The following is a 15,128-nucleotide window of genomic DNA, read 5'->3' on the forward strand; positions in this document are numbered from 1 at the left end:
TTTCTGTGGTGGAGAATTTTAAAGAATGGATTTAATTAGCTGTAACTAGGCTCAGAGGCATAATTTGAAGTACTGTTGAATGAATGAGGAAAGTATTTTCAAGAATAGAAAAAAAAAACCTCTTAAAATTCCCTTTTGTTCATTACTCAATAAACGTTTATTAAGCACCCACAGTTTGCTGGGCACCGTACAACATAATGATAACCTAAGGTGGCGTCAGCCTGCGCTAGCTCTGGTCCTTCATTGGATGGGGTCATCTCTTCAGCTGTCCATTCACAGTATGTGAGGCAAGACTCTAGAAACTAAATGAATGAGTCGGTCTGAAAAGAAACATTTATGTAGGTATTTAGGTTTCCTTTTGTTCTGCATGCTAAAGCAGGTTATTAGCTAACCACCTTTTCTATTTCTTCAGGGATCCAGGAACTTAAAAAGAATCTTTGAATTATATGCTTAATCATGAGTTTCTAAATGTTTACAGAGGTGAGAACAGCAATTTGTAAGATTCTACAGATACAGAAAGGAAAAACATCACAGTAAATGTAGGCAGATAAGGGGCAATCTCCTTTGATGAATAGTTTCCATTTGAAAAGCAAATTATTAGAGTAATGATATAGAATAGGTTCTGCATTTTAGAGCTGGACCTTAGAGCTCACTGAGACCACTGGTTTCCAACCTTCATCAAGGTCACCGGATTTTAAACCTCCCCAGAGATTCTCATTCATTTGGTCGGGAAGGAGTTAGGAGGTGAGGCAGGCAGGCATATACTTGTAAAAGTTCCCCAACAGCCAAAGCTGAGACCCATAAGTCTAGTCCAGCCTTCACATTTTGGGTATGAGATCTCTGAGCCCCTTAAAGAATAAAGAGCTTGCTTAAGATCAACAACAGCTTACAACCCTTGGAGCCTGACCTAGAACCCAAATATCCAAATTCCTGGTCTGTATCTCTCTTCACTAAACCCACTGGCACTGTTTCTACTTCTCTCACTCAGTAGCTGAAATCTAATTACTAGTTGGTAATAGAAAGTTGAGCCAGCCTATAACCCATGTGACTCATAAGTCCCCTCCCCCTATGACCTGTGTGTTTTCTTTCTTTCTAAGGACTGAATAAGTCTGATAACACTATAAAGCTTAATATATCTGTTTCTTCCACATTTTAACAGACTTCACTCATTTAAAGCTTTATTTTTTTTTTTAAGTTTATTTCTTTGTTCTGAGGTGGGGGGGGGGAGGTGTAGAGAGAAAGGGAGAGAGATAATCCCAAGCGGGCTCCACACTAAGAGTGAGAACTCTATCCCACCAACTGTGAGGTCACGACCTGAGCCAAAATCAAGAATTAGACACTCAACCAAATGAGCCACCCAGGCGTCCCTACGACCATTCATGTTTTAAGTCAAAGAAAACAGATTCAATACTTGAATCTGAGTCCAATTAAACTATTCATTATTGAGCGTATACAGCTGGGCACGTGAAAGTACTCTAACGTCAGGCTCAGTTTTCTTAGCCAGCTTCCTTATATGACAGCGCCTTGAGGTTGAACACTTCCAATGGGTTCTGAAAGCTCCATGCAAGTAGGGCTCTTGTCCAACTTCATCAACTGTTTCTGAGTACCTAGCAAAACGCCTGCCATAGATTCAACACTCCATAATTCACTGTAGCATGAAAAACTCCTTATTACATTTTGTTAAGAAATGAGAGTATCTTGAACCTACTTGTACAGGACAATTCCATATAAAGAAAAGCACTGAGGAGCTGATTTTATAAAGGAGGAATTTTATAGTTAATTTATTATAAGAGTTCTGGCCTGATTTTCCTGATATAAATTTGTCCTTGCTTGTACCATTTGAATTACAGTTGGGCTGTCATTCATATCATGTTAAAAGTACTTCACTCAGGGGGTGTCACGGTAGCTCAGTCAATTAAGCGTCTGACTCTTGGTTTTGGCTCAGGTTATGATCTCATGGTTTGTAAGTTCAAGGCCCACATAGGGCTTTGCACTGACAGTGTGGAGCCTGCTTGGGATTCTCTCTCTCCTTCCTTCTCACTCTTTCAAAATAAATAAGTAAGCATTTAAAGTACTTCATTCAGTATATCTTTTACATGTGGCTGAAGGCACAACTGATATGCAATAAATGCTCATGAAATAAAATTAATACCAAGTTCTCTTGTGTTTTGGGAAATATAACCATTGTTATTATCTGGCAAAATAGAGTGCAGTGCCTTTAGTGATTCACAGGGGTTGTAGAGTATTGTGGAAGGCAGTGAACTAGTTTCAAAAGAAGATTCGATCAGTGGCTGTTTAGAACTAAACTTTTATTCAGCAGGTCATTTCAATCCCACCATTTTGACTCCACCATTTTGACCCAATCACATACCAAGATTCCATACATCTGACTCTACTAAGGCTATCTGCCTTACCCTGAAGTTATAATTTTTCAGTCTTTTATCTAATTCATGTTAAAACAATCAACACAAAATACCACTGACATCTGCTAAAATGACCCATGTTTAAATATGATAGCGATAACTAATAAAAGAATCAATGATAAAAATTTACACTAGAAATCTAGTAAATGAATGAATGAAGTATGAGTGAGTGTGTGAACAAATGGTCCTCTCTATAGAGTATAAAACTGGGATTTGAGACTTGGCTTTAAAATACTTCATTTAAAGTTATGGATTAATAAACTAGATTTGGGGAAAGTCAGTGCCAAATATAATGTGTTTCTGTTTGTGAATTAATTAAAATGACCACAAAGTAATGATTCTGACTCTTAATCTCTCAGCCTGAAAGCTAATGAACTGTATCTGTTCCATGAATAATTGAGATGAACTTGAAAGAGAATTCCACATTCCCAAAGTCTCCCATACTACCAGTTAACTGTGATTTATCCTTTTACTTCTGAAGAATTTTAAGCATCTTCCATCTGATTTGACTGACAACCAATCTGTGCTCTCTCTGTCTTTATTCTCCCAGGAAGAAGATGCTACTCGTGAAAGTCGTTTTAATTTCAGTGGGTATGGGATGGGTCACTGCCTCCAAGTGAAAGATGGAACATCGGTCAAGGCCACACCTGCCAACCCGCTCCCACAACCCCCAAAAGATGCAGATGCCATCAAGAAGAAGTTTGTGGACCGAGCAAAAAGGATTGACACGATATCTCGAGCTGCCTTCCCATTAGCCTTCCTCATTTTCAACATCTTTTACTGGATCACATACAAGATCATTCGGCATGAAGATGTCCACAAGAAATAGATGTGCCCTTCAGACCCTGGACTTCCTTACCTAATTGTTGTGCTTGTAAATACACAGTGAAATTGTCTTCTATCACTTTGACAGAGGAAATGACTAGGGGCGGGGGGAGGGAAGATCATGAGGGCAGGTTTCCTGGCACGTACATGAATAAAGATAAGTTATCTGGGCAATGACAGAAAATGTTTGCACAAAATTAAGGTGTCGCAGAATCACATGAGCATAATTCCCTTCATAGTCTTTAGCATTGTTATTTCAGATGATGTATTAATTAGACAGGATATGCAAGGTCAAGTGCTCGACAGCTATTTGGTTTGGTTTGGTTTTGACTAATTCTGGTACTGAAAAGTTAGCTTAAAACACACACACACACACACACACACACACACACACACAGGAAAATGCTTACCATCTGACTGTAGTGACTAGCCTATAGTGAGTCGAGGACCAAACTTTTTCAGGAAAATGCTGCCTCGTTTTTAAAACAAGTACCCTGAGCTACGTTCTTTATGATGTCTGTAATTAGTGTTTCACCTGAGAAATCCTTTTGTGGGCTGTAAATTATTTCTATTTATTGAGAAAACAACAACAAAAAATAAACACCAACCACAAAGAACAGATTTCTACTGTCCGTGTAGGTGTGCAATTTAATATAATTTTTCTTTCCTCAGTGTAATTTGGAGGTTTAAATGGTGTATTGTGTAATTGATTTGATAGTATACCCTCTTAAAAATAGATGCCCATTTTATTTTAGATCCCAATCAGCACACTGTATTTTTTCGCTTTGACTATATTGACATGTGACTTTAACTGCTCAAGTGTCACTTAGCCATTGCAGCCTCTTGGCCACAGTATTTATGGAGATGGTGTGTCCTGAATGGTGTAGCTCCTATTAGCTTGAACTTACCATTTCTGCTCTCATTGTAGGTGTAACTACTAGTCCTAATGTCAAATGACCATGATTTCTACTGTCAATCCAAGTGAATATCGTTTTAAATATCCTTAATTAACTTACGGAATTTTAAAATTGTACTGTGATTTTCATAACCTGTTGCCTTTTTGGTACCAGAGCTACGTGGTTTGAATCCTGGCTACATGTTTTAAGTAAGAAAACAAATAAAAGACGTATTTTTGCTTACTCAGATAAAAGACAACCTGTAAAAATATAACAAAAAAATTGAATTTTACATGTGCTGTAAAAGGGATTATTAAAAAATATTTGTTCAATTTCAATAAAGCTAAGTGTGCCACAAAACTTCCCTAAGAGTCTTTCCATTTTTGCACTACAATGTAAATAATTTAGATGACAATGGTAACTTGCATTTTTATTTCTGGTCTTCCTCATGAGCCTAAAGTACTTAGAGCTATTATATCATGTTCTAATTTAAAAGGAGCTTATAGTGTCCCCAGCGAAAAAGAAAAAAGAAGTAATTCTCATCGTAGAAACAGAGAAATCGGGATGTGGAACTACTGGTAGTCACCGTGAGCAGAATCTAGTATTGGACACTTCATATGAGATACGAAGAAGTTCCAAGAGCACAGAGGAATCATGAAATCTCAAACTGAAAAGAAATTTAACAGAACAACCTGTGCACCTAGCCATTCTGATTTCAGATGAATAAACAATTCTGAAAACCTTTGTGAAGTCGAGGTACTTCACCTTGACCCTTGCATATTTTCCTTAACCAAAGATACCCCTCAGAATATTTTCAAGAAGATGCAGATTCATAAGTTGGTGTTTATGGCCTTTTAAACCTCTTCAAATATTGAATCGTTTCCATAGGGAGGAATATCATAGAATGGCTAACAGGAAGAATTATGGAGATAGGGAGACTGGCGTGGCCACCTATCAACAGTGTGAACGGTAAGTTTACCTGGGAGTGGCTACCGTTTCACAGAGTCTTAAGATGAAAAACTAAGAAAAATACAAGTAAAGCCATTATCTCAGTGTCTAACACACAGTAGATCCCCAGTAACTAATCAATAACAACAAAATTATTATTGTCGTGAATAGTATTGCTTGTCTACTGAGCAAGAAGCTCACAATTCCTCACCTTGGCAAGGTTAATGCTATGTTTTATGTATCATTCCTAAAACATTATTTCTCTTATTGCTCATTACTTTCCAAACAAATAAGGCAAAGTTTTTGATGGGTCTCATTTCTCTTCCTCCCACTGAAAATAGTAAATTGAGGCTAAAATGCCACCCAAACACGGGGCTGACTCCTGATATTGCATATGGAGCAATGGGGAGGCACCTTGGGGGATACTCCTAAGTTAAATGATTATGTCTAATCCATGTGTGTACCATATAATTTTCAGGGGGGAGGGGAGACCCCACATCAGACAATTTTAAAAAGATTCACCTCTAAATGTATCTTCCAGCCATTCAAGCAGGCAAAAACATACTGGATGGCAGGAGGTATTCTTGACTCTTCTCTGATTCTAGTCTACATTCAGTGGGAAGAATTCTTCAGTGCACTGATTTGAGTTATATAAATAAGATAAAATCCCAGGGAAATGATTTTGAGAGCTGCATACTCTGGCAAAATCGATAATTCCCTTACAATGTTATTGGAGATTTTATTTAGGACATTTTTCCTTCACAATAGTATTTGAAGGAAAATAGTTCAAGAATAAAATCATGGCAGCATGCCTGGGTGGCTCAGTCGGTTAAGCATCCAACTCTTCGTTTCAGCTCAGGTCATGATTTCACAGTTCATGAGTTCAAGCCCTGCACCAGGCCCCATGTTGACAGTGTGGGGCCTGCTTGGGATTCTCTCTCTCTTTCTCTCTCTCTCTCTCTCTCAAAAAAAAAAAAGAATAAAATCATGGCTCTGAGGAAGAGAACTTACCAGTTTTCATTAGATTGGAAGTTTCTGGAAGAAAGTGGCTGTTTTTGTATTCTCTACACTACCTGCCAAAGCTCAAATGCCCAATGAGTATTACTGCTATTGCTAGAAAAAAGTTGGTGAAGGGGGACATGCTGGGCCTGTCGTGAACATTCTATAAGTTTTTCCCAACCACGCAACGACACAAAGTACCCAACAACTGCTACCATTTTCCAGGTAACAGATTACTGGGGGGGGTTGTCTTTTAAACATTTTTCAATTCCTACTACTTGGTTTTAACAATAGACCGAGATGACTTAAGGCTTAAGACTCTTTATGGGATTCTCAAACACCTTGGCCCCAAACAGATGCTACAAAACAGACGAACTGCTGCAGAGGTTTAAAACTCCTTCCAGTGTTAGCATTAAGCTCCTCATCTATGCTGCTGAGCAGAACTGCCAAATGCTGACGCCAAGTTTTCCAATAAAGATGAAAAGAGTATAATTTTACAATAGGCTTAGTCAACTAATATCAAATTAGAAAGTTCTATCTAAAACACAGCACAAAATTCCATATCAAGAGATTCACAGTCTTGGGGGAAATGTCTATTGAGAAGTTTTTTCTTTTTTAATTTATGTGCTTCCTAGTTTAAGCCTGAAGCCAATTTGCAGAATGAATATAAGTTGTATGTCTACAAGATATATTTTTTTTAATCTTCCAGCCTTTGCTTGAAACTTTTTCTTATTTTAGGGGCACCTGGGTGGCTCAGTCAGTTAAGCATCTGACTTCAGGTCAGGTCATGATCTCATGGTTCAGGAGTTCAAGCCCTGCATCAGGCTCTGTGCTGATAGCTCAGGTTGGATCCTGCTTCGGATTCTGTGTCTCCCTCTCTCTCTGTCCCTATCCCATTTAATCTCTCTCTCTCTTTTACTCTCTCCAAAAATAAATAAACAAAAGAATTTAAGCTTTTTCCTATTTCTTATTTTTACCAGTTTGGGTTTTTCTAAGTATAATTTAAATGATTCAAGTAATGCATGTTCATAGATCACAAAGTAGAAGAACTAAAGATAATACCATAACCTCACACTCATATACTGGTTTCAACATATCAGTATGTTTTTCTTTTTTAATTTTTGAGAGACAGAGAGAGACAGCGCAAGCAGGGGAAAGTCAGAGAGAGAGGGGGGGACACAGAATCCGAAGCAGGCTCCAGGCTCTGAGCTAGCTGTCAGCATAGAGCCCGACGCGGGGCTTGAACCCACGAACTGTGAGATCATGACCTGAGCTGAAGCCGGCCGCTTAACCGACTGAGCCCCCCAGGCGCCCCCCCAGCAGTATATTTTGATGTCTACAACAGCATTCAATTCTAATAATTGTCGAAAGCGGCCAGATCACAAAGCATCAATATCCATCCTTTGGTCAACAGAAAAACAGAAGCTCCACGAGTTAAGTGCCTCATTTAATGATTCAAAGTCGCCCATCATAGCAGGTACTGAACATCCAGCATAATTCGTTTCCTAACTCCTCAGACTATATCTGTTCCTATATACACAATGTTTAGGAGAATAAAAGCCTAGAAAGGAAAAAGTCATGTACCACCGACTTACTCTCATGGATGACAAAATAAATTGGTAAAGGAGGGTGTACAACAGAATATTTCTGTTGAAAATGCCTAAGAGACATAGCTCAAAAGCTGCATACAGGATTAAATACATCCTCACAGAGTGATATCTTATGTGACTAATGGCCAAAAAGATACTGGGGATGAAGAAAAGACTAACAGAGTTCAAGTTAGAAGGTGTTTATTCCCATTTTTGAAAGAGGGAAAATGACCTTCTCATTGTCACACATGCCCCCACATAAGAAAAAAATGCAATATTCCTACTTCTGTACAAATGCACTTTAAAAATAACAAATAGTATAGTTTTCTCCAAACTGAAGGTAGTGTATATGTGATGCTTTGAGACCATGAGCCGGCCGTTAGAGAGCACATTATCACTTTGGCACAAATGGTTCATAAATAGGTGAATGTGTCTTCAAAGAGGAGAGCAAAGCTCTGGGGTGCTCTTTTGAAGTGTGTACAACCCGGGCCTTCTTCTGGTAGGACCCAGGGCTGATCACGGAATGGACACCTTGGTAAGTCCTCATGCGGATGGAAGCCTCGTGAAAAGCTCTAGGTCCCTAAAAATAATAGGATCAAGAGCTAGGAGACCCTTCATATGCAAGGATCAGAACTAACAGGACATTATTAAATTCAATGGATAATCATTTTCTGAGCTACCCCTGCTTTCTGAGGAGAAAGACAGAGAGGCAGGATAGGAGAAAGGGAAAAGAATCAAAGAAAGATAGTAGTCAGAAAGTTCCATTGAAGGCATGAATCAGATCATGTCCCTCTGATTTAAATCTCAAATGGCTTTCCATCTTAGAGAATAAGCCAGAGTCTTCATTGTGGCCACATGATCTGACATCCCTACCTCTCCCATCACCCTCTCCTATCCCCTCTCCCTCCAGGCATACTGACTAGTGCTTAAATATGCCAACCACACTTCTACTTCAGAGCTTTGCATTTACTGTTTGCTCTGCCTGGCACCCTCTTTCCTTAGACCAGGACTTGCTGAACTTTTTAAGGTCAGATAGTAAATCAGCCTTTGCAAGCCATACAATCTCTGCTGCTACTATTTAACTCTGCTACTGTGGTATGAAAGCAGTCATAGACAATATGTAAACAAATGAGTGTAACTGTGTTCCAATAAAACTTTATTTACAAAAGCAGGTGGTGGGCCAGATTTGCCCCATGGGCAGTAATTTACAACACTTGCTCTAGATACATACAGACATATTTACTAACTCATTTAATTCAGGCCTCAGCTCAAATGTCTTCTTATCAGAGAAGTCTTCTCTGACCACCCCATATAAATTAGTCCTCTCCAACCGTTTTACTCTATTTCTTATTCATGCCTTATGTTTTACATAACATTTGTCACTTCCGTATTGATGTTTTCATGTGTTTATTGGCATGCGGACACATAGACGCACACACTGGGAGAACAAGCTTCCAGTGTTAGAGACAAAACTGTTTGATGTCCAACAGGGCCATAGTCAGTAACCTTTGGGATTATTTCTTCTTTAGAGAGAAATTATTTTCATTATTTTCATTTCTGCTGGACAAAATTCTACAAATTCACCTCTGCCTCTACAGAGTGGTAAAATAGACCAGAAAATACAATGTCAAGCCCAGAACTGTACTAAAAGAGCACCTGTAACCTCTTTTTGCTTATTTCCAAGTTTCAGATCATTTTTTGGACAGATGATCACAATTCAGATTTAATGCTTAACTGTCATGAATATCACATTTTAATAGGACCAGGATCCAGAACGTTAAAGTTACATGCTCTGTATCACGCAGCATGCCAATGTAAGTTCGGGCTCAAAAACCCAAATCCCCTGAATTCTAGCCTGGCTCTTTTCTAGGTACTCCCATGAGCTCTTTTCCATGGATCCCTGGTAGAGAAAGTTAGAAAGGGCAGTTTCTCTCCTCCATATTACTCTACTTCCGTGCGATTATTTGCCTATTCTAGAAGGCAGGTGGCATGGTTGTAAAGGCATAGTTTGTAGAATTAGATCTGAGTTCAAACTCTCCTTCTGTCTCATATTTGTAAGATGTCCTTGGGCAAAGCTTTAATGCCCCAGTAACAAAGATACTGTAAAATAGAACATAATGATATCTACCTCATAGGATTGTAGGTAAGCATTAAATTGATTGGTATCTGCCACTTAATGGGTAATGAATAAGTGTTAGTTCTCATTTCCTCTCCTACCTATTTAATGCATGTGATGAATGTTTTATTTCACTAATGATGCCATTCAGAACCTATCACCTATAAACGGAGTCTATTCTTCTGTGATCTCCGGTAACTATTATAATTTTAAATTATCATCTAAATATCAAAAGGTCTAAAAGTGAAAAGTAAATACAAGAAGACCAGATCCAGAGCCAGTCTGAACAAACTTCTTTGGTAAAAGGGAACAATGAAGTTTTTATTGTTTTACTTTGACCTAATACAGAAAGAAAAACATTTTTCTGATTTAAGGATTGAAAAAGTCTAAGTTGGCATGACCAGGGTCAGTGGGAGGAAGTGATGAGGGGGACTTTTACTGTATATAACTAACATTTGTGCAGCACCGGTACAGTTTACAAATTGCTTGCACATAAATTCTGCCAAATTGTCCTGTGATCATAGGAATTGTGGTCTTGGGCAAGTTTCTCTCATGGCCTCAGTTTATTCTCCTGTAACATAATGGGGAGGAATAATGGTTTCCCATTAGAAAGCGTAACAGGGAGTGGGCCTTCAGTGCATGATAATCATTACCACATCGTCATCATCATTTTATGGATAAGGAAACTGAAACTTAGAACAGCTACGGGATTGGTTACCGTCACAGAGGGAAACCCAGCCATCAGGTACGAGGCTACAGGACTCCAGGCAATGTCTGCAGAGTGAGGATGATACTTGCCCCACCACCTACCCACCTGTCAAGGCTCCTGTAAGGCTCCTGTAAGAATAAAATAAAACCTGCTCAAGAGGCTGTCTTTTTTCCATTGGATACTCTTTCCTGCTTTGTCAAAGATGAATCCAGAGACTATAGATGCTGGCGAGGGTGTGGAGAGATGGGCACCCTCCTACTCTGTTGGTGGGAATGGAAACTGGTGCAGCCACTCTGGAAAACAGTGTGGAGGTTCCTCAAAAAACTACTGATCGAACTCCCTTATGACCCAACAATAGCACTGCTGGGGATTTACCCAAGGGATACAGGAGTGCTGATGCATAGGAGCACATGTACCCCAATGTTCATAGCAGCACTTTCAACAATAGCCAAATCATGGAAACAGCCTAAATGTCCATCACCTGATGAATGGATCAAGAAGATGTGGTATATACACAATGGAGTACTACATAGCAATGAGAAAGAAGGAAATCTGGCCATTTGTAGCAAAGTGGATGGACCTCGAGGGTGTCATGCTAAATGACATAAGTCAGGCAGAGAAGGACAGATACCATATGTTTGCACTCATAGGTCTAACAGGAGAACAGGAGAAACCTAATGGAGGACCAGGGGGAGGGGAAGAGGGAAGGAGAGTTGGGGAGAGAGGGGGACACAAAACCTGAGAGACTATTGAATACTGAAAATGAACCAAGGGTTGAAGGGGAGGGAAAGGGGGAAAAGACGTGGTGGTGATGGAGGAGGGCACTTGTGGGGAAGAGCACTGGGTGTTGTATGGAAACCAAGTTGACAATAAACTATTAAAAAAATTAAAATATTAGGATAAAAAAGAATAAAATAAAACAAAAAATGTCAAAGATATCTAAAAACTATTTTATCCAAGAGGAAAGTGGGGCACAGAGACGTAAGGTAACTTGCAGAGGACACACAGCTTATACAACTTCACAGTCAAGACTCATACTCAGGCAATCTTTCTGTACAATCCATGCTCTTGGTCACCACAATATTTTGCTTATTCAATACAAAATATTATCATAATGAATATACAATTATATATATATATAACTATCATGTTGGATATATAAAATATACATTTGGTACATTTACTTTTAGATTTTATTATATCATTTAAATTACTTATTTCCTTGGGCGCCTGGGTGGCTCAGCTAGTTAAGCATCCGACTTCACCTCAGGTCATGATGTCACGGTTTGTGAGTTCAAGCCCTGATCAGTCTGTGTGCTGACAGCTCAGAGCCTGGAGCCTGCTTCAGATTCTGTGTCTCCCTCTCTCTCTCTCTGCCCCTCCCCCGCTCATGCTCTGCCTCTCTGTCTCACTGTCTTCCTCTCTCTCAAAAATAAATAAACATTTTAAAATATTTAATTGTTCATTTCCTTATCAATTTTCCCTAGGAAATTTTCGGGGGCATGATATTAGTTTCCTGGGGCTATTGTAACAAATTATCACAAACTGGTGGCTTAAAACAACAGAAATGTATTCTCTCACAGTTCTGGTGGCTGGGAACATGAAATCAAGGTGTCAATAGGGCCACATTTCCTCTGAAAGCTCTACAGAAGCATCCTTCTTTGCCTCTTCCCAGCCACTGGCGGCAGCTGGCAGTCCTGGGCATTCCTTGGCTTAGAGCTCCATCACTCCAGTCTGCCTCCATCTATTTCTCTATGACCTTCTTCCTTCTCTGTATCTCTCTCAAAAATCTCCCTCTCCTGGTTGATGGGGGGGGGCGGAGAGGGGAAAGTGGGTGATGAGCATTGAGGAGGGTACTTGTGGGGATGAGCACTGGGTGTTGTATGGAAACCAATTTGACAATAAATTATATTTAAAAAATCTCCCTCTCCTTAAAAGGACACCTTTTAAGGCCAATATTCATCCAGTATAACCTCATCTTAACTAATTATATGTGTAAAGATCCTAATTCCAAGTAAGGTCACATCCTGAGATTCCAAGCAGACATGAATTTGGGGGAACCGTAGTCAACCCAGTAAAGACACGAATTGTGTCTAGTTTTTTTACAGCCTTCAGGATCCTGGCTCAGTGTAAGGTACCTACAGATTCAGCTAGACATAGCATAGTGGTTAAGCATGCAGGTGCTCTGAGGAGATTGTCTGGGATCAAATCTTAGTTCTGCCTTTACTCGCAGTAAGCCTTTGGGCAAGGTTTCCAAACTCTCTCCGCACTGAAGTCTTAAATGTGTAAACAGTACCTGTTTTACAAAGTTCTAATGAGATTTAAATTAGTGCATGTCAAGTGCTTAGAACAAGCATTAGCCCATAATAAGTATTCAACAAATACTATTAGCATTATTTTTGACAACACAATTAATGATTGTTAAATAAAATAATGAAAGCAAGAAGTGTCTGAAAGCACTGAAAACAGCTTACATTCAAGCTGTTAATATTATAAAATATTTTCACATCAGCCCTTTTTCTGTGCAGTCTTCTCTGAGGATCAGTGAACATTCCATTTAAAAGAGAAGGGCTGTGGAAGCAAAGATAAAAAAGACAACCTTGCCTTCCTTCTCCCTCGGGGGAAAATTTTTCAAAAGAACCATGGAGAAGTAGTATTATTTCTAAGAGACCATGCTAGGAAAATGGAATTGCTTTTCTGAAAGAAAGTAGATTAATACCTGGAGGGTCTCAAATATAATTATGGTATTGATCCCAGGAAAGCCTCGGATGGATCTAATTTTTTTTTCTTTTTTTGCTCACCAGTATCATTAAAATGGGCTCACGTGTAAGGGCCTGCAGACTGCAAATATGTGAACGTTGCACATCAAAACAGGCAAAAAGTTCGTGTGAATGGATCCCGGAAGGCATCAAGGTAACATTCAGCATGTGCTCTCATTAGTGCCCTCTTTCAGAAATTTTCTTAATGGCTCTGGGGACTGATGTAGCAAGCTGTTATGAAGCGGCAAGGCAATGCTAGGGTACAAATCAACCCCAAAGTACTCCATGCAGTCTGTGGGTTGACTGAGGGGGCAAGAGGACCCCAAACCTCAGACTAAAAATGAATCAGGGCTGATTTTACAACCTTTCTCCCTAAGCCTAGTGAGAACATGACTTTTTTTAAATTCCAGCTGTTTTACCTGCTCAGCTTCTTCCCCTTCCAAGGTGTTCGAAATCCTGCGAAAACCTCGTGGTTGGACAAACACACAACTCACTGTTTTTGCTGAAAGCCTCTGATTGCCTCCAAACGCAATAAACAAAAGCCTTGAGACTTAGGACTGGGGGGTCTGGATTTTTAAGAAACTGTCTTAACAACAACTCATATTAGAGGTACTTCAGGGCAGTTGAGGGGGAGCAAGCTGGAGATGTGTCTGAGACCTTTTGGGCCTCTCAGATTCTATGAATATATTTTTACAAAATCAGTCAAAATTCTTAGCATTCCACATCCTCCTTCACAGAGAAACGACACCAGCTGCAGATAGTTTAAAATGGTTGGATCTCATTCTGGAATGGGAATGAGAAATGAGGCTGGAAAGAAAAGCCTGGATGAAAAGATAAAGTCACATGCTTGCTTAAGGATCTTGGGATTTCTCCTATAAGTAATGATATACCATTACAAGCTTCTAAGTAGGGGAGAGACAGAATTGATTTTGCATTTCAGAACATAATTCCAGTTACGGAGCATAGAGGAGATAGGAGGAAGATGAAAGATGAGTGATCTCTAAAGTTTTGAAATTAAATATTCCTGTTGACCTGACAAGATCCATGTATTGCTCAATATAACTTAAGCAAAGGAGAACTTCTAGTCTGAACAAAGGCAGAAGCAAAATGGACCCTTGAAATGTGGATGAAAATTTTTACCAGTTAAAAGTCACCAAAATTCACCATGTTACCAGCCTATAGTTTCAATGACATTCAATTTCTGGTTACAATCAAGAGTTAAGTCGGTGTACTCGGGTGGCACAGTCAGTTAAGCATCTAACACTTGATTTAGGCTCAAGTCATGATCTCATGGTTAGTGAGATCAAGCCCTGCATCAGGCGCTGCGCTGAGAGCACAGAACCCGCTTGGGATTCTCTCTCTCTCTCCCTCTCTCTCCCTCTCTCCCCCTCTCTCCCCCTCTCTCCGTCTCTCCCTCTTTCCCTCTCCCTCAAAATAATGAACATTTTAAAAGTTAAGCAGCGAATAAGAGCCCAGGGCCAGATGGCTTCCCAGGGGAATTCTACCAGACATTTAAAGCAGAGCTAATACCCATTCTTCTCAAACTATTCCAAAAAATAGAAATAGAAGGAAAACTTCCAAACTTATTCTACGAAGCCAGCATCACCATGATACCCAAACCAGACAGAGACCCAGCCAAAAAAGAGAACTACAGACCAATATCCTTCATGAATACAGATGCAAAAGTACTCATCAAGAAACTAGCAAATCAAATTCAACAGCATATAAAAAGAATTATCCATCATGATCAAGGGGGATTCATTCCTGGGTTACAGGGCTGGTTCAATATTCACAAATCCATCAATGTGATCCATCACATTAACAAAAGAAAGGATAAAAACCATATGATCCTGTCGATAGATGC

At 39.5% G+C, this 15,128-nt stretch overlaps 1 protein-coding gene across 1 annotated transcript in view; it reads left to right on the forward strand.

The window, feature by feature from the left end:
* GLRA2 (glycine receptor alpha 2) overlaps positions 1–4,504 on the forward strand; it is a 171,496-nt gene extending 166,992 nt beyond the window's left edge. Inside the window, exon 8 of the mRNA XM_029931013.1 lies at positions 2,974–4,504. Within this exon, the coding sequence (XP_029786873.1) occupies positions 2,974–3,252 (279 nt within the window). The 3' untranslated portion in view covers positions 3,253–4,504. The remainder of the gene's footprint in view (positions 1–2,973) is intronic.
* Positions 4,505–15,128: the final 10,624 nt, after the last annotated feature.

This window comes from Suricata suricatta, chromosome X (genome assembly GCF_006229205.1).
Source record: "Suricata suricatta isolate VVHF042 chromosome X, meerkat_22Aug2017_6uvM2_HiC, whole genome shotgun sequence".
NCBI classification, from domain to species: Eukaryota; Metazoa; Chordata; class Mammalia; order Carnivora; family Herpestidae; genus Suricata; species Suricata suricatta.